The sequence below is a fragment of the Brienomyrus brachyistius genome, unplaced genomic scaffold, assembly GCF_023856365.1.
Source record: "Brienomyrus brachyistius isolate T26 unplaced genomic scaffold, BBRACH_0.4 scaffold81, whole genome shotgun sequence".
Classification (NCBI taxonomy): domain Eukaryota; kingdom Metazoa; phylum Chordata; class Actinopteri; order Osteoglossiformes; family Mormyridae; genus Brienomyrus; species Brienomyrus brachyistius.
In genome coordinates, this window is record NW_026042356.1 from 759,389 (window position 1) to 784,092 (window position 24,704).

Here is a 24,704-nt window from a genome sequence, read left to right on the forward strand (position 1 = left end):
GATGCAATCTCACTTGCATTTGACCTGTCCCTGTCACACCTGGAACACCGAAACACCCACATGAAGATGCTGTTCATCAACTTCAGTTCAGCATTCAGCACCATCATCCCTCAGCAGCTGATCGCCAAGCTGGACCTGCTCGGACCGAACACCTCCACCTGCAACTGGATTCTGGACTTCCTTAATGGAAGGTCCCAGACATTCCAGAATGGTTGCATCAGCTCCAACACAACCACACTGAACACAGGCACCCCCATGGATGTGTGCTGAGCCCGATTCTCTTCACGCTCCTGACACACAACTGCACCTCCAGCTCCAGCACAAATCACATCATTAAATTTGCGGACGACATCACTGTTGTGGGACTCGTCAAGAACAATGATGAGGCAGCATACAGGGAAGAAGTACAGCAGCTGGCAGTCTAGTGCAAGGACAATAATCCTTGAGGCAGCATCACCAGGTCTTGAGTTCACGGACAGCTGGGTATATGTTTTCCCTCACTGTTGCTAGCTGACAGACAAAAGTGGGGGCCTGGAGCCCAGCGGGTACAGAAGGTGGGGGGTTAAGAATGTGGGCATTAAGCTGATAGGCACCGCCCCGTCTTACGCTCCCTGCTTATCCGCGAGTCCCAGGCCGACATGGCCGTGGGCCAGTCACTCGCAGAGCTGGCCGCCCCATTGATAAGCAAAGCAGAGCCTTATCCGGGGTGGGGGGTGGTTCACTGTTGACCAGCTGCATGGGATGCTGTGTACCTGCTCCCAGGTTTTTTTAAAACTCTTTTTATCCATTAATAAGGGTCATTAAGGGCCAGTGTGTGGCTCAGTGGGCTAAGCCTGTGTCCTTGTAATCAGAAGGTCGCAGGTTCGAACCCAGCCTCAGCACGTCTGCAGGTCCTTGAGCAAGACCCTTAACCCCCAGCTCCCTGGGTGCCGCTGCGGATGGCAGCCCTTCGCGGTCAACTTACTCCACAAAGAGCAAGTTGAGGGAGGCGTAAAGATAATTTCCCTACAGGGGATCAATAAAGTATCAATTATTAATAGTCAGGCAGATTTTGGCAGGAAAAGTCAGAACAGGAGGTCAAGTTGCATTTTTGCCCCCTTTCCTGAGTGTGTGCCCACGCCTGCCCTCTTCCTGTCCCCACACTGGGCTTGGCACTGTCCCCAGGACTCCACATGAGATGGGGTGCTGAAGGACAGATTAGGCCCATAAGGCTGTTGGGGCTGAAGGACAGATTCGGCCCATTAGCCTGTAGGTGCCGAAGGACGGATTCGGCCCATTAGCCTGTAGGTGCCGAAGGACGGATTCGGCTCATTAGCCTGTAGGTGCCGAAGGACTGATTCGGCCCATTAGCCTGTAGGTGCCGAAGGACAGATTCGGCCCATTAGCCTGTAGGTGCTGAAGGACAGATTCGGCCCATAAGGCTGTAGGTGCCGAAGGACAGATTCGGCCCATTTGCCTGTAGGTGCTGAAAGACAGATTCGGCCCATTAGCCTGTAGGTGCCGAAGGACAGATTCGGCCCATTTGCCTGTAGGTGCCGAAGGACAGATTAGGCCCATTAGCCTGTAGGTGCTGAAGGACAGATTAGGCCCATTAGCCTGTAGGTGCCGAAGGACAGATTCGGCCCATTAGCCTGTAGGTGCCGAAGGACAGATTCGGCCCATTTGCCTGTAGGTGCCGAAGGACAGATTAGGCCCATTAGCCTGTAGGAGCCGAAGGACAGATTCGGCCCATTAGCCTGTAGGTGCCGAAGGACAGATTCGGCCCATTAGCCTGTAGGTGCCGAAGGACAGATTCGGCCCATTTGCCTGTAGGTGCTGAAGGACAGATTCGGCCCATTAGCCTGTAGGTGCTGAAGGACAGATTTGGCCCATTAGCCTGTAGGTGCTGAAGGACAGATTCGGCCCATTAGCCCTGTACCTGCTACCTTCCCCCGCAGTGTTTCCAGGCTGCTTGTAGCCGGTGATGCTCCTCATCCCACTGCACAGTTCCCATTCCAGTAAAGCTCTTAATTAGATTTTACACACCCATCAGTAATGTACACAACCATCATTTGATCATGGATAGATAATCCACACTATTTTACATCTCACTTACGTCTGTTATCACTTATTACACTCTTATATCCAAGGCTGGATACCTCAGTGTCAAATATGTTTGTCTAAATACTAATATTCAGCTTCCTATAGAAGACGATCATGAATTCACAAGCCAATTAACCAGTTTACTGACTGAATCAAATGCTGGTATTTGGTTCTGCTAATCAAGTGAATCACTCTGAATGTCACTAGGTACAAAGGGCTGCATAGAAAACTCCTTCCTGGATTTGAAAATGACAATATCTAAAAAAAGCACTTAAAACATGTTTATTATACATCAAGTTTAGGTAAGTTTAGGGAGGGAGTTTCAAACTGGGAGCCGTTCGTATGGCTCAGTACCCGTGAAGTAGCTCTTAGTTTCAGAAAGGCTGGTGACCACTGGTTTAGATGAATTGAGGTTTTTATGTTTCTGCCTTATTCACAGAGACCAAATGGAAGAATGCAGCTCAGATCTACATGATAAATCGGGTTTATCATCCATATCAAAGGTCTGTATTTGTTGCTGATATATATTTTATTATCTGTTATGTGAATTATATGAATTATAATTTTATACAGCTGTATAATAAGAAATTCATCCTGTTAAAGGAAATATATTTAAAACTATGATTCACAAGTAAAAATTTGAAAAGCTTCGGTGCAAGTAGCAATAATTAACTGTGACTGTTTGTTTTAGTTACTAGAGGAAAAAGCCGTAAAGTTCCTAAAGGACGAGCTGAAGAAGTTTGTGAGGTACCTAGATCAGAATTACCCAGAATGCTCTGAGCCTCAGCTGGAGGAGGACAATGACCTGGACAGTGATGGTCAGATGCAGAAGACCTGTGGCAGAGAGGGAGCTCTGAAGATCACACTGTACATCCTGAGGACCATGAAGCAAAATGATCTCGCTGACATGCTGGAGAAGAGTAAGAGCCTCATAACATTCTGTACATGTACAGCACTGTGCTAAAGTCTTAGGCAGCCAGAGAGAAGGATGTTTAGATGGTCTTCATGTTGGTGTAACATGTATGTCAAAGTGTGTTAGCCTCTTGAAAACTTTCCTAAAGTCACCCCAATATTTGCAGAAATCATGCAGTACACCCATGTATGTTCTGACTTGACCACTAACACACCTCATGTGGCTAATCAGTATCTCATTAGTTTTTAAACTAATTTAATTAATGACGTAAGCTGGTCCTGTACTGTATGTGGTGTTCCAGCAAAATATGTATGATAAAACTTTGAGTTTCACATTTGTCACAGTGAAATATCTGGATTTGTATGTGTAAAAAAAGTGTGTTTTTGGAAAATATTGTTCTCTCATACCAGTCAGGATCACGGTGAGAATTAGTGCAATTTCCTCTTCTTTCATTTCAGGACAGCTCATGCTGCAATATCAGCAGAAAATCAAGTGTAAACTTAAGAGGCAATTTGAGTGTATATTTGAAGGGAAGGCTATGGAAGGACAGCCAACACTTCTCAATGAGATTTACACAGAACTCTACATAACTGAAGGTGGGACTGGAGCAGTCAATGATGAACATGAAGTGAGACAGATTGAAACAGCATCCAAGAAAAGGCGAACAGAAGATACTACAGTCAAGTGCAATGATATATTTAAACCCTTATGTGGGCGTGAGACACCTGTCAGAACTGTACTCACTAAAGGGGTGGCAGGTATCGGGAAAACAGTCTCTGTACAGAAATTTATTCTCGACTGGGCAGAAGGAAAAGCAAACCAGGATGTTCACTTCATATTTGCTCTTCCTTTCCGGGACCTGAATTTGATTAAGGAGGAATACAGTCTGATTGAACTGCTTCACCGCTTTGTCCCAGAACTGAAATCTCTTGAATCCACTGAGCTGTTTAGGTACAAAGTCTTGTTCATCTTTGATGGTCTGGATGAGTGTCGCCTTCCTCTAAATTTTCAGAACAATGAGAGCTGGTTTGATGTAACAACGAAAATGTCACTGGATGTGCTGTTGACTAACCTCATTAAGGGGAATCTGCTTCCACCCTCTCTACTCTGGATAACCTCTCGGCCAGCAGCAGCCAATCAGATACCTTCTAAGTATGTCCACCAGGTGACAGAGATACGAGGGTTTAGCGATGCCCAGAAGGAGGAGTATTTCAGGAAGAGATTTAGTGATCAGAGCCTGGCCAGCAGGATTATCACACATGTGAAATCATCAAGGAGCCTCTTCATCATGTGCCACATACCTGTGTTCTGCTGGATTTCAGCCACTGTCCTTGAGAGGATTTTTAGTGAGACTGACAGGGGAGAAATTCCAAGGACTCTGACTGAAATGTACACACACTTCCTGATCTTTCAGACTACATTAAAAAATGACAAGTATATGAAAAACTATGAAACCAAGCTTAAGAAATACAGCAAGAAATTTCTTTTGAAACTTGGTAAATTGGCTTTTGACAACCTTGAGAAAGGCAATCTCATATTTTATGAGCAAGATTTGACAGAGAATGGCATTGATGTCACTGAAGCTTCAGTTTACTCTGGATTGTGCACAGAAGTCTTTAAAGAGGAGTATGGGTTGTATCGGGAGAAGGTGTACTGCTTTGTGCATCTGAGCATCCAGGAGTATCTCGCTGCTTTATATGTGTTTTTGTCAAAAATATCAACTAAACTGCTGAAGACTGCAGTAGATCAGGCATTAAAGAGCAAGAATGGACACTTGGACCTCTACCTCCGCTTCCTCCTGGGCCTCTCAACAGACTCCAGTAAGACTCTGTTACAAAGGCTACTGGGAAAGACAAGAATCGGCTCACATACCATTAAGGAAATGGAGCAATACATCCATCCATCCAATACTTGTTTCCCTGTGTCCTCAGGGCTGCTGGGGTCTGAAGCTTTTCCCCAAAGCTCTGTGCCCATGGCATGGAATAACCCAGGATGGGATGCCAGTCTATCACAGCCTCAATACATCCATCCCTCCAATGTCTGTCCCCCCGTGTCCTCGGGGCTGCTGGGGACTGAAGCTTTTCCCCAAAGCTCCATGCCCATGGCATGGAATAACCCAGGATGGGATGCCAGTCTATCACAGCCTCAATACATCCATCCCTCCAATGTCTGTCCCCCCGTGTCCTCGGGGCTGCTGGGGACTGAAGCTTTTCCCCAAAGCTCCGTGCCCATGACAGGGACTGACCTAGAATTGGGTGCCAGTCTATCGCTGGCCGAATACATCAAGAAGAAAATACAGAAGAAATTATCTCCGGAAAGGACCATCAACCTGTTCCACTGTCTGGTTGAGCTGGGTGACAGTTCTCTAATACAGGAAGTACAAAGATACCTGAATTCAGGGAGCCTTTCAGCAGAAGATCTCTCACCTGCACAGTACTCAGCTCTGGCCTTTGTGATGCTGATGTCAGATGAGGAGCTGGATGTGTTTGATATGAAGAAATACATCAGATCAGATGAAGAGCACTGGAGGCTACTGCCTGTGGTCAAGAACTCCAGGACGGCTCTGTAAGTGACGTGGGGATGGGAAGTCATGTCTGGTCTGGCAGTAATACATTAACATTGTATTAAATATATCTAATTTATTTCTCCTTGTAGATTAATAACTTGGGTGTTTTTTTTTCATAATCTAGTCCCAAGACTTAATGACTGAAGGTAGTGATGCAGTAACAAACAAAGAAGTGAGGTTTCCGTTCCCATCCAGTCTGACTTCTGATCACAGGCACAGCATCCTAACCTGCTATAGAAACAGTGAGGGCTCTTTATCCACAGGGTGTATAAGTGGTATGTGAGTGTTATTGTCAGCAGGTGTGTTCATATGATGGAGCCCAGAGCTGGGAGCTTCTGTATGACTGCTGTCTCTGGCTGCTCACTGGCGGCCTCTGCTGGCCACAGCTGCAACTGGCTGAGGATGTGATGACACACCTATTCTGGCAGAAATATATTAACATCCATCCATCCATTTTCCAAACCGCTTATCCTACTGGGTCACGGGGGGTCCGGAGCCTATCCCGGAAGCAATGGGCACGAGGCAGGGAACAACCCAGGATGGGGGACCAGCCCATCGCAGGGCACACTCACACACCATTCACTCTCACACCATTCACTCTCACACGCACTCCTACGGGCAATCTAGCAAGTCCAATTAGCCTCAGCATGTCTTTGGACCGTGGGGGGAAACCGGAGTACCCGGAGGAAACCCCACGACGACATGGGGAGAACATGCAAACTCCACACACATGTGACCCAGGTGGAGATTCGAACCCGGGTCCCAGAGGTGTGAGGCAACAGTGCTAACCACTGCACCACCATGCTGCCCTCATTATTATTATTATTATTATTATTATTATTATTATTATTATTATTATTATTATTATTTTATTATTATTATTATTATTATTATTATTATTATTATTATTATTTGCCTTTGGGACAAATAAAGTATTTTTCATTTGAGCTGGGATTTTAGTTCCTTCACCTTTGTATTTCTCAGCTCGCTTTTCGGAGGGAAGTTAATGTCGTAGCTTTTATGAACAGTCCGAAAATGTCGCTCCCCATTTCCCTTCTTCGGAATAGCGACGGTACTCCGACAGATGAGGCAAACGCACTTCGAATATGACATTGTGGAAAAAAATCAGTCTTCCCCCCATTCCGTATGGAAGTGGTAGGTTTTTGGCTTCTTACTTAGTCCAGCTCCCCCATTAATTTTTATACCCTTTCTTAAGTTTAGCAGAAATAAATTGGAGGCTAATCAGGCGACTCAGCCGCTTGCTGGAGTTTGGCAGCAGCTGGTGTGGCTGAACGTGTCATCCATCCTCTATTTTTATATGCCATACGATCTGACCAGGCTACTTTTGTGATCGACCAGTAGATTGCGATCGACCTATTGGGCACCCCTGGTATAGCGTGTTTTCACGACATTACATTGTCTCAAAGTGCTTTACAGCATCCCCACCCAAAGCCCCCAGTGAGCAAGTCAGAGGCGACAGTGGCAAGGAAAAGCTCCCTAGAAGGAAGAAACCTTGGGAGGCACCAGACTCACAGGGGGAGCCCATCCTCCAGGGGGCAGCAGAGGAAGCCCTAACCCTAACCAGACCCAAAGGGGGGGGGGCATCCTCCAGGGGGCAGCAGAGGAAGCCCTAACCAGACCCAGAGGGGGAGCCCATCCTCCAGGGGACAGCAGAGGAAGTCAAATGATCAAGATGACGAAGTCCTAATAAACATTTTTCCAGTCTTAATATTTCAGTCACAAAGTGGGGGGTAGGGAGGTGATGGCAGGCAGGTGCTGGAACTGTTCTCAGATGGCAGGTGAACAGTAGTACTGCAGGAGGGCATACAGGGTAGGGCGTCACAGGCAGATGGGCAAGCAGGCCGGAAGGGCGTCACTGGTAGTGGAGACGTCGCAGGCAGCAGGGTAGGCAGAATATCTTGATAAGTTGGGGTCTCCAGGCAGCACAGCCCAGGAGGAGTAGGGGAAATAAAATGTGCAATTAGCCAAAGTAGGGGAGACTAGAGGCAGCGCAAACAGATAGGTGAGTGCAGTATGTAAGCTCCGGCAGGTAAGGCTATGGCAGCATAAGTAGGAGGGAGAGGCAGGTGAGAACGCAGGCATGGGGGGTCCCTGAACGTCAGCACTCCAATTCCACACGGAGGTGTGAAGCTAGAGTGACAGACTGACAGTTCAGTTCATCCAAAGCCAATGGCACCGATCCCCACCCAGCTCTACACCTCACACTACAGGTCTGACTGGGAGTGAGCAGTTAGCTAGAGCTAGAACTAGAGTCCCTATAAGCTAAAGAGGTGTGAACTTGAATATTGAGAGTCTGTCCGAATCCCCAAGACCATTCCACAGCTGAGCAGCTCTATAACAGAAAGCTCTGCAGCCTGCCGTAGGTCTTTCTATCCTGGTACTAACAGATATCCTGCTGCTTGAGATCGAAGAAAGCGAGGAGGGTTATACAAGACCAGCAGATTACTAAGGTATTCTGGTGAAAGGCCATTCAGTGTTTTATAAGTTAATAGCAGTATTTTGTAGTCAATCCGAGATTTAACTGCAAGCCAGTGAAGGGAGCATAGAACAGGGCTAATATGATCAATTTTTTCAGTGTTTGTAAGAACTCTGGCTGCTGCATTTTGTACCAGCTGAAGTTTATGTAAGGATCCAGATGGGCACCCAGAAAGGACGACATTACAGTAGCCCGGTCTGGAAGTTATATAGGCATGTATTAGTTTTTCTGCATCATGAAAGGAGAGCATCTTCCGAAGCCTGTCTATGTTCCGTAGATGACAGAATGCAGCTCTAGTAATTCTTTTTATGTGAGGATTGAAACATAAATCTGAACCAAGATCTCTGACCACTGTGGTAGGTCGGTAGGAAGACCACCGAGGTTGAGGTTGTCAAAGTTATTTCAAGCAGCCTTGTGACCAGTTAACAGTACTTTTGTTTCTTCTGTGTTTGACGTAAAGAAATCACACTGCACAACAAAGTTTTTGCTTCTTGAACACTTGGCTGTTCCTTATAGTTTTTTGGCTGTTGATCACGAAAATCATTCATATTTGCCCATCACTTACCGTGTCATCGATATCTTCAGTTTTGTCATGTTTTTTCTTATATTTGTGTCCAACATTTTTTGTTTCTTTAAGAGACCCATCAACAGTGTTTTGTACAGTCTGGGAATGTCCAGGCATGGAATCAGGCCAGGTTGGTAACTGTTCTGTGGAAGTTTGCAGCCCAGGCATGCCTGGGTAGGCCGGAGCCAGCTGGACACTGCCTCAGCAGGCTATAGAAGTCCTCTTTGGGTTAATATAGACCTGATAGTGTGTATGTATTGTTTCAGAACATTGCACTGCCTCAGCAGGCTATAGAAGTCCTCTTTGGGTTAATATAGACCTGATAGTGTGTATGTATTGTTTCAGAACATTGCACTGCCTCAGCAGGCTATAGAAGTCCTCTTTGGGTTAATATAGACCTGATAGTGTGTATGTATTGTTTCAGAACATTGCACTGCCTCAGCAGGCTATAGACGTCCTCTTTGGGTTAATATAGACCTGATAGTGTGTATGTATTGTTTCAGAACATTGCACTGCCTCAGCAGGCTATAGAAGTCCTCTTTGGGTTAATATAGACCTGATAGTGTGTATGTATTGTTTCAGAACATTGCACTGCCTCAGCAGGCTATAGACGTCCTCTTTGGGTTAATATAGACCTGATAGTGTGTATGTATTGTTTCAGAACATTGCACTGCCTCAGCAGGCTATAGAAGTGCTCATTGGGTTACAATAGACCTGATAGTGTGTATGTATTGTTTCAGAACATTGCACTGCCTCAGCAGGCTATAGACGTCCTCTTTGGGTTAATATAGACCTGATAGTGTGTATGTATTGTTTCAGAACATTGCACTGCCTCAGCAGGCTATAGACGTCCTCTTTGGGTTAATATAGACCTGATAGTGTGTATGTATTGTTTCAGAACATTGCACTGCCTCAGCAGGCTATAGAAGTCCTCTTTGGGTTAATATAGACCTGATAGTGTGTATGTATTGTTTCAGAACATTGCACTGCCCCAGCATCAATGTAACAAGTAAGATAGATGCTATAGACATTTGCAGTATGATTAGTGTCGGTCGATATGTCTCATCAATGTCTTAACAGCCGCAATACATTCTGCTATATTTGTTGCGAATATACACTTACGCCTCGGAGATACTCAATGGCTGCTCCTGTGAAGAAAGTATTTCATCTGTACAGCTGTAAACTCAGCGATCAAGACAAGTAATGGGCGCCTCACATTGTTGTGTGACGTGCTGTCTGTGTGAGACCCTGCCTCAGAGGCACTCAGAAGACAATGTCGTTTGCTGTCCCGATGATATGGCGAGAACAGCAGGACCATGTGACGGACTGTTACTTCTCTTTGAATAATGTGTCTGGTTTCCCTGCTAAAAACAAGTACTATACCCTAATGTGCCTTCAGCAATGAGACCTGTGCCACATGACCACAGTCCTCCAATCCCGAAACCACCAGAGGAATGGACCTTAGACGAGGCAGACGAAGAAGCTGCAATGCAGGGAACTGGCAGTGACAATGATCCGGATTTTGAACTGTGCTCATAAGACTGGTGGCTCTGAGGCTAGGGTTCTGTACCAGTAACCAGAAGGTTGTGGATTCAAATCCCCGGAATGCCCTGACTGATTCTACTTTGTTGGACCCTTGATCAAGGCCCTTAATCTGTGACTGTTTCCCCTGGATATGATATTAATCTGCAAGGCCCTGCAAGGGGCTAGGATAGCAGCAGACGTTGTTGTTAAAGGATCACTGTCATTCTCCATGTGAATATTAAAATCAGCAACAATCTGCAAACTCCTTGCTGGTGATTGTAAGTGTAGAACTACAAAGAGATGATCCAGCAAGACTAAGAAGAAGGAATTCAAATGTGCTAAAGCTATAAGCACTTTGCTCAGACATTCCTATGTTAGACTGAAATATTGCAGCAGCACCAGCACCTTTGCCATCTGGTCGAGGGTTATGCTGTAATCAGCTGGAGTAGATTCATTTAGTGCCATGAATTCATTCAGTCTAAGCCAGGTCTCTGTAAGGCATAAGGACCAAGACTAAAATCAGTAATTATTTCATTTATTAGTATCGCCTTAGCAGCCAGTGATCTTACATTCATAAGTCCAATTTTTAGCCTTGCATTACACCTATTATCTAATAACAGATTCAGTTTAATTATTATTAAGTTATTATTACATACACTACGGTGGAATAGACCTCCACGGTTAAAAGTGTGGGGAACAGACAGTAACATGAGCCCTAGGTAATGACTCTTGGGTCTGGCTAGTCAGCGATTTGCCTGGAGACTATGAGCTATGCTTTTGGACAGGAGGTCGGCACCAGCCCGCGAGGGGTGAATACTGTCCCTCTTCAAAAGCCCAGGCCTACCCCCAAACATTTGTCAATTATCTATATAACCCAGACCGTTTATCGGGCACCATTCCGACAGCCAGCGATGCAGCGACGATAATCTGCTGTATATTTCACCACCACGTCTAGCAGGGATGGGGCCAGAGTACGTTACTGACACACACATCTTCTTCACAAGGCTGCCCACCTCTGTGAAATTTGTCTATGTAACTATTGACTGTGAATTGCAGAAGCACGACCGGTCAATTGTTACAGCTCTACATTGATTTTATTGTTCTTTTTTTAAGATGTGAACAGAATGCACAACCATTTTTTTATTTTATGCATTTAATATTATCAGTTATTGTGGGGGGGGGTCACTCCCCCCAGAAGTCATAGAGGTTAGAAGCCCCTGTGAGGGAGGGGCTCCTACAGAGAACATAGATGGTTAAAGTGCTTTATGGTGGTATTTTATTATTTTTTCATTTATTTGTTTTATATATATATATATATACACACACACTCTATTTTAATTTCTTTTGTGCTTATTTTCATTTACTCTTGTGCTTATTTGGATTTCTTTCTTTCTAAGTATTTGTAAAGCGCTTTGTAAACCTTGTGGTTAAAGCCATATAAATAATAATTGATTGATTCAGATAGATGAGAGAGAGAGAGAAAGAGAGAGAGAGACAATACATTGTGAAGCTCAAAATTCCCACCAGAAAGTTCCATTTGAATGGCCGACAGTCTGGCTGCTGACTCACAGATGGTGATGTGACAATACTGAACTTACAGGAATGGCGAAAGCACAGTTACTGTGAGGGACAATGCTGGTGAAATTCTGCACTATAAGAGCAAAGTTTCTGTTTTACTGCATCAGAATCTTATGCTAGAGGGCTGAACTGAAAGCAAATCATGAATCCTTCTGTTATCTTGCTTTGTATGTAGCCTAAGCGCGTTTCCCCAGCAAAGGCGATAAATGCCGGCTAGTCACTGTCAGGTATCGACACCAGGATACTTGTTTGATTACGCTGATTACCGATAATATCGTCACCTAATTGGTGATTTGACATGATCCCAGGTATAACAATACAGGCAAAAAGGATTTTACTCATGGGATCAGGAATCCAACTGCTAGTTGCTGCTGCATTTGCTGCTGGGGATGTTCACATCTCCTCCTTTCAGTGATACGTGTCGAGTGTAGGGACACCTGGCAGAGAGATGGCTAAGGACTGCACTGGAAGCACTGGTCTGACTGTTATGGGAGGGTTCACATCTCCTCATTTCAGTGATACGTGTCGAGTGTAGGGACACCTGGCAGAGAGATGGCTAAGGACTGCACTGGAAGCACTGGTCTGACTGTTATGGGAGGTTCACATCCATCTGGCTGTCCATGTGTTCATATATATTCTGTGATTTTTGGCTGTAGCTTGTACTTAATGCTTTTACCTCTAGTTTTGAGCTAAGATGCACTGACTCACAATTAGTGATCATCTGACTGCAGCAAATTGCCAGGATTCACAGGACACTCTGCAGACTGTAATTCATTTTGAAATGTAAGCTGTGCTGCTAATTATATTGAAAACAAATGCAGATTGTAATGTTTGGTATTTAGCTAAAGTGTAGGATGTGTATATGTCTGTGTCTTAAAGTGTTTTCTGTTCCAGGCTGAACAGCTGTGATCTCATAGATGAACACTGTGAAATGCTGACTTCAGCTCTAAGATCAAACTCCTCACCCCTGAGAGAGCTGGACCTGAGTGACAATGACCTAAAGAATAAAGGAGTGATGCTGCTCTCTGCTGGACTGGGGGATTCACACTGTAAACTGGGGTTACTAAGGTCAGTATTATTGTGTATTCCACACTTTAAACTGGAGAATCTGAGGTCAGTATTACTGGGTATTCCACAGTCTCCACCAGCATCCAGCGTTTTCACAACAAGACCATGACAGACTCTGTACACCCCTCTCCTTCAGGAGATCCTCAGTGATTTCCCAGCTCTCTTCTCTTCAGGGTTCTGGATGTTTAATCTTCCCAGTCTGGTCTCCTTGCCCTTGACATCCCTACCAGGCCTCATCCTCACTGCCATCAGGGTCTGCTTGGGACAGAACTGTGGATGAGGGAGGAGGGTGGTATACAGGAGACTGAGACTGCTACCTGACCTCAGATCTGGGCTCACAAACCATGAAATCATCAATTTATATGTACTTTCACTGTAATTTCAGCTTCAAAACACAATTCCACAGTTTCAGCCAGTAGGCCGTTTTATTGTAGTGTGGTATGAGTTTAAGGACATACAGGCAGTGATGGGTGACTGGACCGAAGCCTCAGTGAGGCAGACTTTATTAAAAATAAAAATGACAGCAGGAAGAGGAAAGTTTGGGGCGGCTGGTGGCAGTCAGCAGCGTCCTCATTCCGAGTCGGGGTCTCTGGGTGTGAGAGGCGGGAAACATGAGGGAGACACTGCTGTCTGTTCCCAGGCGAGGTGGGAGGAGAGAAAACAGAACAAAAGGAGCGGAAGGCAGGGTAACGCGGAGCAGCCGGTGTCTGGGGGTCACAGGCGAGGTGGGAGGAGAGAAAACAGAATAAAAGTAGCGGAAGGCAGGGTAACATGGAGCAGCCGGTGTCTGGGAGTCACGGGTGAGGTGGGAGGAGAGAAAACAGGACAAAAGGAGCGGAAGGCAGGGTAACGTGGAGCAGCCGGTGTCTGGGAGTCACGGGTGAGGTGGGGGGGAGAGAGAACAAAAGGAGCGAAAGGCAGGGTAACGCGGAGCAACCGGTGTCTGGGGGTCACAGGCGAGGTGGGAGGAGAGAAAACAGAATAAAAGTAGCGGAAGGCAGGGTAACATGGAGCAGCCGGTGTCTGGGAGTCACGGGTGAGGTGGGAGGAGAGAAAACAGGACAAAAGGAGCGGAAGGCAGGGTAACGTGGAGCAGCCGGTGTCTGGGAGTCACGGGTGAGGTGGGAGGAGAGAAAACAGGACAAAAGGAGCGGAAGGCAGGGTAACGCGGAGCAGCCGGTGTCTGGGGGTCAGAGGTGAGGTGGGAGGAGAGAAAACAGGACAAAAGGAGCGGAAGGCAGGGTAACGTGGAGCAGCCGGTGTCTGGGAGTCACGGGTGAGGTGGGAGGAGAGAAAACAGGACAAAAGGAGCGGAAGGCAGGGTAACGCGGAGCAGCCGGTGTCTGGGGGTCAGAGGTGAGGTGGGAGGAGAGAAAACAGGACAAAAGGAGCGGAAGGCAGGGTAACGCGGAGCAACCGGTGTCTGGGGGTCACAGGCGAGGTGGGAGGAGAGAAAACAGAATAAAAGTAGCGGAAGGCAGGGTAACGTGGAGCAGCCGGTGTCTGGGGGTCACGGGTGAGGTGGGAGGAGAGAAAACAGAATAAAAGGAGCGGAAGGCAGGGTAACGCGGAGCAGCCGGTGTCTGGGGGTCACGGGCGAGGTGGGAGGAGAGAAAACAGAATAAAAGTAGCGGAAGGCAGGGTAACGTGGAGCAGCCGGTGTCTGGGGGTCACGGGTGAGGTGGGAGGAGAGAAAACAGAATAAAAGTAGCGGAAGGCAGGGTAACGCGGAGCAGCCGGTGTCTGGGGGTCACAGGCGAGGTGGGAGGAGAGAAAACAGGACAAAAGGAGCGGAAGGCAGGGTAACATGGAGCAGCCGGTGTCTGGGGGTCACAGGTGAGGTGGGAGGAGAGAAAACAGGACAAAAGGAGCGGAAGGCAGGGTAACGTGGAGCAGCCGGTGTCTGGGGGTCAGAGGTGAGGTGGGAGGAGAGAAAACAGGACAAAAGGAGCGGAAGGCAGGGTAACGAGGAGCAGCCGGTGTGTGGGGGTCACAGGTGCACCAGCGTGATGATGGTTTGGTTTGAAAATTAAATAATTAAATGCTCATTAATGGTTGTTAATTCACAGTGATTCAGGATGTCAGACTAAAAGCTGAACTTCAGTGAGTCGTGTAGGATCACTGTGTTACAGTTACATCTTTTGCAGACAAACAGCCACTAAACCCCTGAGAGCTGATCACTGCTGCTGGTCTATCCTTCACTTTATACAGCTAATTACATGCAAATAGACGGCTGTAGAAAACAAGGTTTTGATTTCCTTTCTGCAGGCTGTCAAGCTGTAGAGTCACAGAAGATGGCTGTTCTTCTCTGGCTTCAGCTCTGAGGTCAAACCCCTCACACCTGAGAGAGCTGGATCTGAGCTACAATGACCTGCATGATTCAGGAGTGAAGCTGCTCTCTGCTGTACTGGAGGATCCCAGCTGTAAACTGGAGGCACTGAGGTTAGTAATACTGGGTTTTTCACGCTGTTAACTGGTGATCATGAGGACAGTATTAATGAGTATTCCACACTGTTAACTGGTGATACTGAGGTCAGTTTGACTGGGTATTACACACCATTAACTGGAGATACTGAGGTCAGTATTACTGGGTATTCCACACTGTGAACTGGAGATACTGAGGTCAGTATTACCTGGGATTCCACACTGTAAACTGGGGATACTGAGGTCAGTATTACTGGGTATTCCACACTGTAATCTGGGGATACTGAGGTCAGTATTACTGGGTATTCCACACTGTAAACTGGAGACACTGAGGTCAGTATTACTGGGTATCCCACACGGTAAACTGGAGATACTAAGGTAGAAAATAACTAATGATTTCAAAATAAAGCAGGAGTATCTAAGTCTAAAGGTCGAGTTAAAAAATAACATTAGACTCTAAGAGGAATGCAGAAAGGAAGATTGCATTAGAGGCTAAGGATGACATTAAACATTTCTTCCAATATTTTAACTCCAAAAGAGCTCTAAAAGCTGAAATCACTAATCTGCAGGATAGTAAGGATCTTATAAATGAAATTGATATAGTAAATGAGTTTAATGATTATTTTACCTGTGTGTTCACAGTAGGGGACACAAGTAACTTACCACCATTTAGTACAAATACAGCATCGTCTATAACCAATATACAGTCCCTCCACCATTACCGGCACCCCTTGTAAAGATTTGCAAAAAGTGTTAGAAAAAAATCCACCTTTTGGTGAAGTAGCTTCATGTCACACTGAAAACATGAGAAAAATGCAACCTTTCATTGAAATAAATTTATTCAAAGAAAAACAAATCAGTTTCCTCCGGGTACTCCGGTTTCCCCCACAGTCCAAAAACATGCTGAGGCTAATTGCAGTTGCTAAATTGCCCGTAGGTGTACATGTGTGAATGAATGGTGTGTGAGTGTGCCCTGCGATGGGCTGGCCCCCCATCCTGGGTTGTTCCCTGCCTCATGCCCATTGCTTCCGGGATAGGCTCCGGACCCCCCGCGACCCAGTAGGATAAGCGGTTTGGAAAATGGATGGATGGATGGAAAAACAAATCCTTCAAGAAATAATCATTTTCAAAAATCCATATATGCCACGATTATTGGCAGCCCTGCATTTCATACTTTGCACAGCCTCCCTTTGCAAGTATAACAAACTTCATTATATATAGTGTTGGTGGTTCTTGTGTCCTGTGCTGGCTGGAGTTTGTGGATTGTGTCCCTTCAGAGCTGCCGTAGGGCGGTAGTGCTTTTGCCCTTGGTTTTAAACAAAAGAGAAGCGCGGGGAATTATTAATAAAAAGAGAAGAGAAGTGTTCAGCGACTGAGGTGGAGCTTGTGTTAATATTTTATTATTAACATAAAGCTATCTGAACCCGGAGGCTCGGTTACATTGGTGGCAGCAGTGGGATTTGTTGCTGGAAGTGAATTTAACTGGTGCTCTCATCTTTATCTCAATAATTTTACTTAATTGTTTGCTTGCTGGGGTGGCATGGTGGTGCAGTGGTTAGCACTGTTGCCTCACACCTCTGGGACCCAGGTTCGAGTCTCCGCCTGGGTCACATGTGTGTGGAGTTTGCATGTTCTCCCCATGTCGTCGTGGGGTTTCCTCCGGGTACTCCGGTTTCCCCCCACAGTCCAAAGACATGCTGAGGCTAATTGGAGTTGCTAAATTGCCCGTAGGTGTACATGTGTGAGTAAATGGTGTATGAGTGTGCCCTGCGATGGGCTGGCCCCCCATCCTGGGTTGTTCCCTGCCTCATGCCCATTGCTTCCGGGATAGGCTCCGGACCCCCCGTGACTCAGTAGGATAAGCGGTTTGGAAAATGGATGGATGTTAGCTTGCTATTGCTTCCCGCAACATGTGGCTCAGCGATGAGGATCCATTAAAGTCTGTCCGGGGAGAACCCAGTCGATCTACCGACAGAATGAACATGACAATCGACTTGCCCTCTGCCTTTACTGGTGATGGGAGCCAAAGTTTCCTCTGCTGGGTGAGGCAGCTGGACGTGGCAGTGAAGGCATCGTCAGGCTGTAGCCGTGACTATTATGATGAATTAGTGCGAATTCTTCCGACTTGCTTGAGTGGGGCAGCTTTTCTGTTATGGGACAGCCTGCCCACTGCAGTGCAATCTGATTACGCCACGTCTAAAGAGAAGCTTAAAGAGGCGTTCGGACAAAAACAGTTTATGGACGAAAAGAGTTTATGTCGTGCTTCAGAGCTTCGCTTTCTGCCCGATCGCGTGCTCCCAGTCAGAGCTTGGATGTATCCTGTATGCTGCTGGAATAAGTCGGTTGGTGCAGGAGGCTTTTCCGGATTATGGAAGTGTGGCACAGTGGGAGGAGAAGTTTAGGTGCTTTCTCGGTGGGCTGGACCCCGTTTTTAAGACAAAGTGCCTCGGGCAGGGGGCTACAGATTTGGAGGAGGCTCTGCTGATAGCGGGACGATGCGACATTGCATGAGAAGCCCTGAAGATAGACTATGTGAGTGCACCTTCTAGCAGCCGTCGTATTAGCAATGATGCTGCTGTCCACAGTCGATGGTCTTGGATGTGCAGATGATGGACTTGCTGAGGAGGTGCGATTCCTTAGGAAGGAGATTAAAGAGATTTATGAGAGAATCGCAGACTGAGATCTGCAGTGGGGGGGCACCATACAGACGGGGTGGGCGCTCTCCTGATCGCGATTCTCAGGTACCTGAAGGGGGCAGCCCGTGGCAGGACCGCCGATCGCAGCACCGTGGGGGACGCAGCCCCTGATCAAGCTGGCGCTCTCGACAGGAGGATGAGCAGAGTAAGCGAGGTGTGCGATTTCTGTCACCACGCCGAGTTAATGACAATAGTCAGCAGGGAAACAGAGCAGCTGGTGCCGAGGCCCAGAAATCAGCTCACCTTCATATGGGCCCCATGATCGTGGAGACTCCTGCTGGGGGATGTGAGATAGACACTCATAAGTGTGAGCAGCAGACTTCATACCTGAAAGGGACTGTGGACGGCACTGTCGTAGATATCCTGGTGGACTCAGGGGCTTGTGTGTCATTAATTAGTGCTGATTTTCGCCTGTCAGTTTCGGCACTACGGATTCGCCCCCTGACTAAAAGCTACATTAACTCCTGTGCAGTAAATGGACAAAGGTTGGACACTCCAGGTACTATTACTGTGACTTTTCACCTCGGGCCTGCATTCCTCACCAGGAACCATTCACTCTTAGACCTGAGCCGGGGTATGTTACAGTTATGGGACATTAGTGTTCCCCTGCAACGGAACAGAGAGTTACTTCCGGAGTGCTGCAGTGTGTCACTGGCGACCACTATGACAGTTGAGTGAAGCCATGGTCCCAGTGGCCCTTCATTCCCCAGCAGGCACACTGACAGCTGCTCATTTCAATGGCTATTTGGAGTCCAGTGTGCCAGACACAACAGGACTGGTAGCTCATACAGTGTCCAGTGCGAGTGACGGCGTCAAGCTGGCCAGTGTGCTCACCCCTACAGCTGCACCCGTTACACTAAAGCAGGGGTCACACATGGGGGAGTTCTACCCCAGTGAGGACTCTGATATCGTGTCTCTCTCCCAGACTGGGAAGGAGGAGATTGGAGTTTGTTCACTCCGGGCGCTTCCTGTCCCATTAGATGAGTCTCCTGTTACGGTGCAGTAACAAGCGGAGCTATCGGCCCTGCTGCTCAAGTTCAGCGATGTCTTCATCCTTTCTAAACAGAACACGCCCTGGAGTGCACTTGGAAAGCACTCTATAAGGATGGGTGATCACCCCCCAATCACTCCTCTCCGGAGAAACGAGCAGAAATCGATCGTCAGGTAGCTGGGCTGTTAGCAGATGGAGTCATAGAGGAGAGTTGGAGTCTCTGGGCATCACCAGTAGTGCTTGTTAAAAAGAAAGGGGGAGAGTGCAGGTTCCAGCTTTTTCACAAGAACACGGCAGACTCTGTACACCCCTCTCCTTGAGGAGATCCTCAGTGATTTCCCAGCTCTGATCTCTTCACGGTTCTGGATGTTTAATCTTCCCAGTCTGGTCTCCTTGCCCTTGACATCTCTACCAGTCCTCATCCTCACTGCCATCAGGGTCTGCTTGGGACAGAACTGTGGATGAGGGAGGAAGGTGGTAGACAGGAGGAGACTGAGGCTGCTGCCTGACCTCAGGTTTGGGCTCACATACCATGAAACTTGTTTATTTGTACTTTCACTGTAATTTAAGTTTCAAAATACAATTCCAGTTGTTTCAGACAGTGGGCAGTTATATTGTAATGTGGTATGAGTTTAAGGACATACTGTACAGGCAGTGATGGGTGACTGGACTGAAGCCTCAGTGAGACAGACTTTATTCAAAATAAAAATGACAGCAGGAAGATGAAAGTTTAGGGCAGCTGGTGGCAGTCAGGGGGCGACATGGTGGTGCAGTGGTTAACACTGTTCCCAGGCGAGGTGGGAGGAGAGAAAGCGGAACAAAAGGAGCGGAAGGCAGGGTAACGCGGAGCAGCCGGTGTCTGGGGGTCACAGGTGAGGTGGGAGGAGAGAAAGCAGAACAAAAGGAGCGGAAGGCAGGGTAACGTGGAGCAGCCGGTGTCTGGGGGTCACAGGTGAGGTGGGAGGAGAGAAAGCAGAACAAAAGGAGCAGAAGGCAGGGTAACGTGGAGCAGCCGGTGTCTGGGGGTCACAGGTGCACCAGCGTGATGATGGTTTGGTTTGGAAATGAAATGCTCATTTCTGGCCGTTAATTCACTGTGATTCAGGTTGTCAGATTAAAAGCTGAGCTTCAATGAGTCGTGTAGGATCACTTTGTTACAGGTACATCTTTGCAGACAAGCAGCCACTTAGCCCCTGAGAGCTGATCACTGCTGCTGGTCTCTCCTTCACTTTATGCAGTTAATTACATGCAAATAGACGGCTGTAGAAAACAGTGTTTTCATTTCCTTTCTTCAGGCTGTCAGGCTGTAGAGTCACAGAAGATGGCTGTTCTTCCCTGGCTTCAGCTCTGAGGTCAAACCCCTCACACCTGAGAGAGCTGGACCTGAGTGACAATGACCTGCAGGATTCAGGAGTGAAGCTGCTCTCTGCTGTACTGGAGGAACCCAGCTGTAAACTGGAGAAGCTGAAGTGAGTACAGAATATGCATTTTTTTAAAAAACAAACTGGATAGCAAGAAAACCCACAGTGCATTTCAGCAGTTACATAATAAACAAACACAAACAGCTTCTTTTTTCTTATCCTGCTTCCTTATATCCCACAATCTTATCAGCCCTCGATCCATGTTTTAATTAAGCAGTGAAGCAGGAAACGTCCATTTAACCATATAATCAGCAGACCATTTTTGTGTTGATTTCAACATGTGCTTATGATCACCGTCCAGTTTTCGTTTCCTGGGAGATGCAGCCAAATTTTGTTTTAAAATGTCCTGGTATTTCATGGAGTCCATAGTGCCATGTGCCCTAACGAGGTTTCCAGGGCTTTTGGAGGAAAAACAGCCCCACAACATCACAGAACCTCCACCATGTTTTAGCCAGCATTGATTTAGGAGAGGTAGATCCTGTCCAACTAATCTACTTGAGTTCTTTGAGGAAGCTACAAGAGAAATTGATCACAAAAAGTACTTAGATTTCCAGAAGACCTTTGATGTTGTCCCCCACAAATGTAATTTAACGTAGATAAATGTGAGGTAATTCATGCAAGGAGCAGAAATATGAAGTACAGATATTTTATGGGTTCCACTGAAATACAGGTAGCTGATTACGAGAAAGATCTCGGTGTGTATGTTGATGCTTCCATGTCCTACTCTAGCCAGTGTGGGGAAGCAATTAAAAAGGCCAATAGGGTGTTGGGTTACATCTCTAGGTGTGTGGAGTTTAATTCAAAGGAGGTGATGATAATATTATACAATTCCTTATTAAGACCCCACCTAGAATATTGTTTTAATGTGAGAGGAGGATGCAGGGCTTTCAAAGGAACAAACAGGTTCGCTTTGATCTGTTCAGAAATATTTATTGAAATATACAGAAATCTATGACGTGCCATCATCACCCACCTTCACACACGGACTTGGGAGCCCCTTTCAGTCCTGTCAGGAGACCAACATGTGGCCAGACTCCCCCCCCAGGCGATGCGCTCTTTGTGAGGCTGTTTTCACTTGCAGTTACGAAGAATTTTGGGCAACACTTTCCATTTTGCCCTGAGAGAGACAAGATAAGCGTCCATTTCTCCAGAGAAAGGCAAGATAGGTGTTCTAGCAGTTTTGTGAGAAACAAGTTATATAAATGATCAATGAAAAAAACATGTTAGTGCAGTTCAACTGTGGCACAACAATAATATGGGTGAATCACGGTGGGCGACGTGTTTGAATCTCGGGATGATTAGTCCATAAACGATCAGAATCAATCCATACCTCAGTCATCTCACAGGTATGTCTGCTAGGTGGAGTTGGAGGTGCTCCACCAATCCGGGAGTAGTGGAGACAAACAACCACAATTTCCAAATCATTACAGTAACAGGAGGACAGTGAACATTTTTTGTTTAATTCTATGCTATGTGAGCGACATGGCCAGTTATGTGACCATCTGTGGGTTCATATTAATACAAATATTGTGTGCAGGTTTGGGCAGCATGCCTTAAAAAGGACATTGCTGCCTTGGAAAGGGCTCAATGCAGGGCTACAAGAATGATTCCTGGTCATAGGGAAATATCTTATGAAAAAAGGTTAGCTGAGCTGAATCTGTTCTGCACCATACGCTCACAGAAAATCCACTTTTAGGTTAATAAAATAAATCACCCCAAGATAAGGCTGCAGACTCGGCCAGGAGGGTCTCTACTGTGGGGCTGGAAACTCCTCTCCTGTCCGGACACGACGCTACTAAAGAGAACTCAGTAGGCTGGATTATTACAGTTTTTCTAGTTTGCTTTCATGCAGCAGTAAACTCAAACTCCACATTTTCAAAACAGGTAACACACAGGCCCAAACAGTGGCACTCGTGGTGAAAGAGACACATTTTGTTTGCAAAAGGCTCTAACTGTGCTAAAACATTTAAAATATGAAACAAAAGCAAACTTTGCCTTCAAACAACACAACTTGCAAAGAAGTATATGAGCTTTTCCAATCAATAATTACACAATGGACTAATACAAAATACAGCACTCAGTGCGAATCAGTGCACCATGGCTTGTCATTATGACATAGCTGTCATGCCAGTGCCACCTGTTATCTTTCTGCATAGACTGCGTCAAATTTGGCTTCTTGCAAAGAATTGGATCCAGAATCCAAAATGCTTTGATGCAAAATTCATTGATTCATTGACATTCTTTTTTTAAAAAAACTGAAATACTGTAAATTTTACAGAAAATGCACGTAAACATAAATAACATCTGAGTATAAGAAATTAAGAAAATAAAGATAAATTCTATTACAGTAAAGTATAAAAATCTATTACAGCATAAGAAATAGCCACTATTGATACTCAGTCTATTACAGCATAAGAAATAGCCACTATTGATACTCAATCTATTACAGCATAAGAAATAGCCACTATTGATACTCAGTCTATTACAGCATAAGAAATAGCCACTATCGATACTCAGTCTATTACAGCATAAGAAATAGCCACCATTGATACTCAGTCTATTACAGCATAAGAAATAGCCACTATTGATACTCAGTCTATTACAGCATAAGAAATAGCCACCATTGATACTCAGTATATTACAGCATAAGAAATAGCCACCATTGATACTCAGTCTATTACAGTATAAGAAATAGCCACTATTGATATTCAGTCTATTACAGCATAAGAATTAGCCACCATTGATACTCAGTCTATTACAGCATATGAAATAGCCACTATTGATATTCAGTCTATTACAGCATAAGAAATAGCCACTATCGATACTCAGTATATTACAGCATAAGAAATAGCCACTATTGATACTCAGTCTATTACAGCATAGGAATTAGCCACCATTGATACTCAGTCTATTACAGCATAAGAAATAGCCACTATTGATATTCGGTCTATTACAGCATAAGAAATAGCCACTATTGATACTCGGTATATTACAGCATAAGAAATAGCCACTATTGATACTCAGTCTATTACAGCATAAGAATTAGCCACTATTGATACTCAGTCTATTACAGCATAAGAAATAGCCACTATTGATACTCAGTCTATTACAGCATAAGAATTAGCCACTATTGATACTTAGTCTATTACAGCATAAGAAATAGCCACTATTGATACTCAGTCTATTACAGCATAAGAATTAGCCACTATTGATACTTAGTCTATTACAGCATAAGAAATAGCCACTATCGATACTCAGTATATTACAGCATAAGAAATAGCCACTATCGATACTCAGTCTATTACAGCATAAGAAATAGCCACTATCGATACTCAGTCTATTACAGCATAAGAAATGGCCACTATCGATACTCAGTATATTACAGCATAAGAAATAGCCACCATTGATACTCAGTATATTACAGCATAAGAAATAGCCACCATTGATACTCAGTCTATTACAGTACAAGAAATAGCCACTATTGATACTCAGTATATTACAGCATAAGAAATAGCCACTATTGATACTCAGTCTATTACAGCATAAGAAATAGCCACCATTGATACTCAGTCTATTACAGTACAAGAAATAGCCACTATTGATACTCAGTATATTACAGCATAAGAAATAGCCACTATTGATACTCAGTCTATTACAGCATAAGAAATAGCCACTATCGATACTCAGTCTATTACAGTATAAGAAATAGCCACCATTGATATTCAGTCTATTACAGTATAAGAATTAGCCACTATTGATACTCAGTCTCTCCTGTCTTGACGATGGGGCCACATGGCTTCATCCACATCACATTCAATATCCTCTCCTGCACTGAGGGAAAAACCTTCTTACATGCCTTATCCAACCATGACATTCCTCTGCACCTATTTCTTGGGCAGCAGCAGTCATTGCATTCAGGAAGGGCATCTGCTCATAGGGATGGTGATCATACACCTTCCACCTCCAAGCACTGAAGAACTCCTCTATGAGATTCAGAAATGGGGAATATGCTGGGAAGAACTGCATCATCATACGAGGGTGTACTGCAAACCACTCACTGACAAGGCGAGAGTGGTGAGATGCCACATTATCCCAGATAATGATGAAGAGTGGCATGCCAGTCTTCAACAGCCTTCTACCCTCAGGTGGGATCAGCCTCTCATGAAGTGCATTCAGGAATGTTATGAGGCATTCAGTATTGTATGGGCCAATAGTGGGGATATGGCATAGGACACCATCGCTGGAAATAGTGTGGGGACTGTGGGGGGGAAACCGGAGTACCCGGAGAAAAACCCCACGACAACATGGGGAGAACATGCAAACTCCACACACATGTGACCCAGGCGGAGGCTCGAACCCGGGTCGCAGAGCTGTGAGGC

General features: G+C 45.8%; 1 protein-coding gene across 50 annotated transcripts in view; it reads left to right on the forward strand.

Annotated features, from left to right (window-relative positions):
- Positions 1–24,704, forward strand: part of LOC125726955 (NACHT, LRR and PYD domains-containing protein 3-like) — a 143,498-nt gene that overhangs the window by 111,434 nt on the left and 7,360 nt on the right. For 48 of the 50 annotated variants that reach the window (XM_049003459.1, XM_049003486.1, XM_049003485.1 and 45 more), the window contains 6 exons: positions 2,522–2,585; positions 2,774–3,002; positions 3,454–5,560; positions 12,620–12,793; positions 15,062–15,235; positions 20,200–20,373. In XM_049003459.1, the coding sequence (XP_048859416.1) occupies positions 2,522–2,585; positions 2,774–3,002; positions 3,454–5,560; positions 12,620–12,793; positions 15,062–15,235; positions 20,200–20,373 (2,922 nt within the window). The remainder of the gene's footprint in view (positions 1–2,521; positions 2,586–2,773; positions 3,003–3,453; positions 5,561–12,619; positions 12,794–15,061; positions 15,236–20,199; positions 20,374–24,704) is intronic. The other 2 variants (XM_049003461.1, XM_049003460.1) reach the window with 2 other exon arrangements.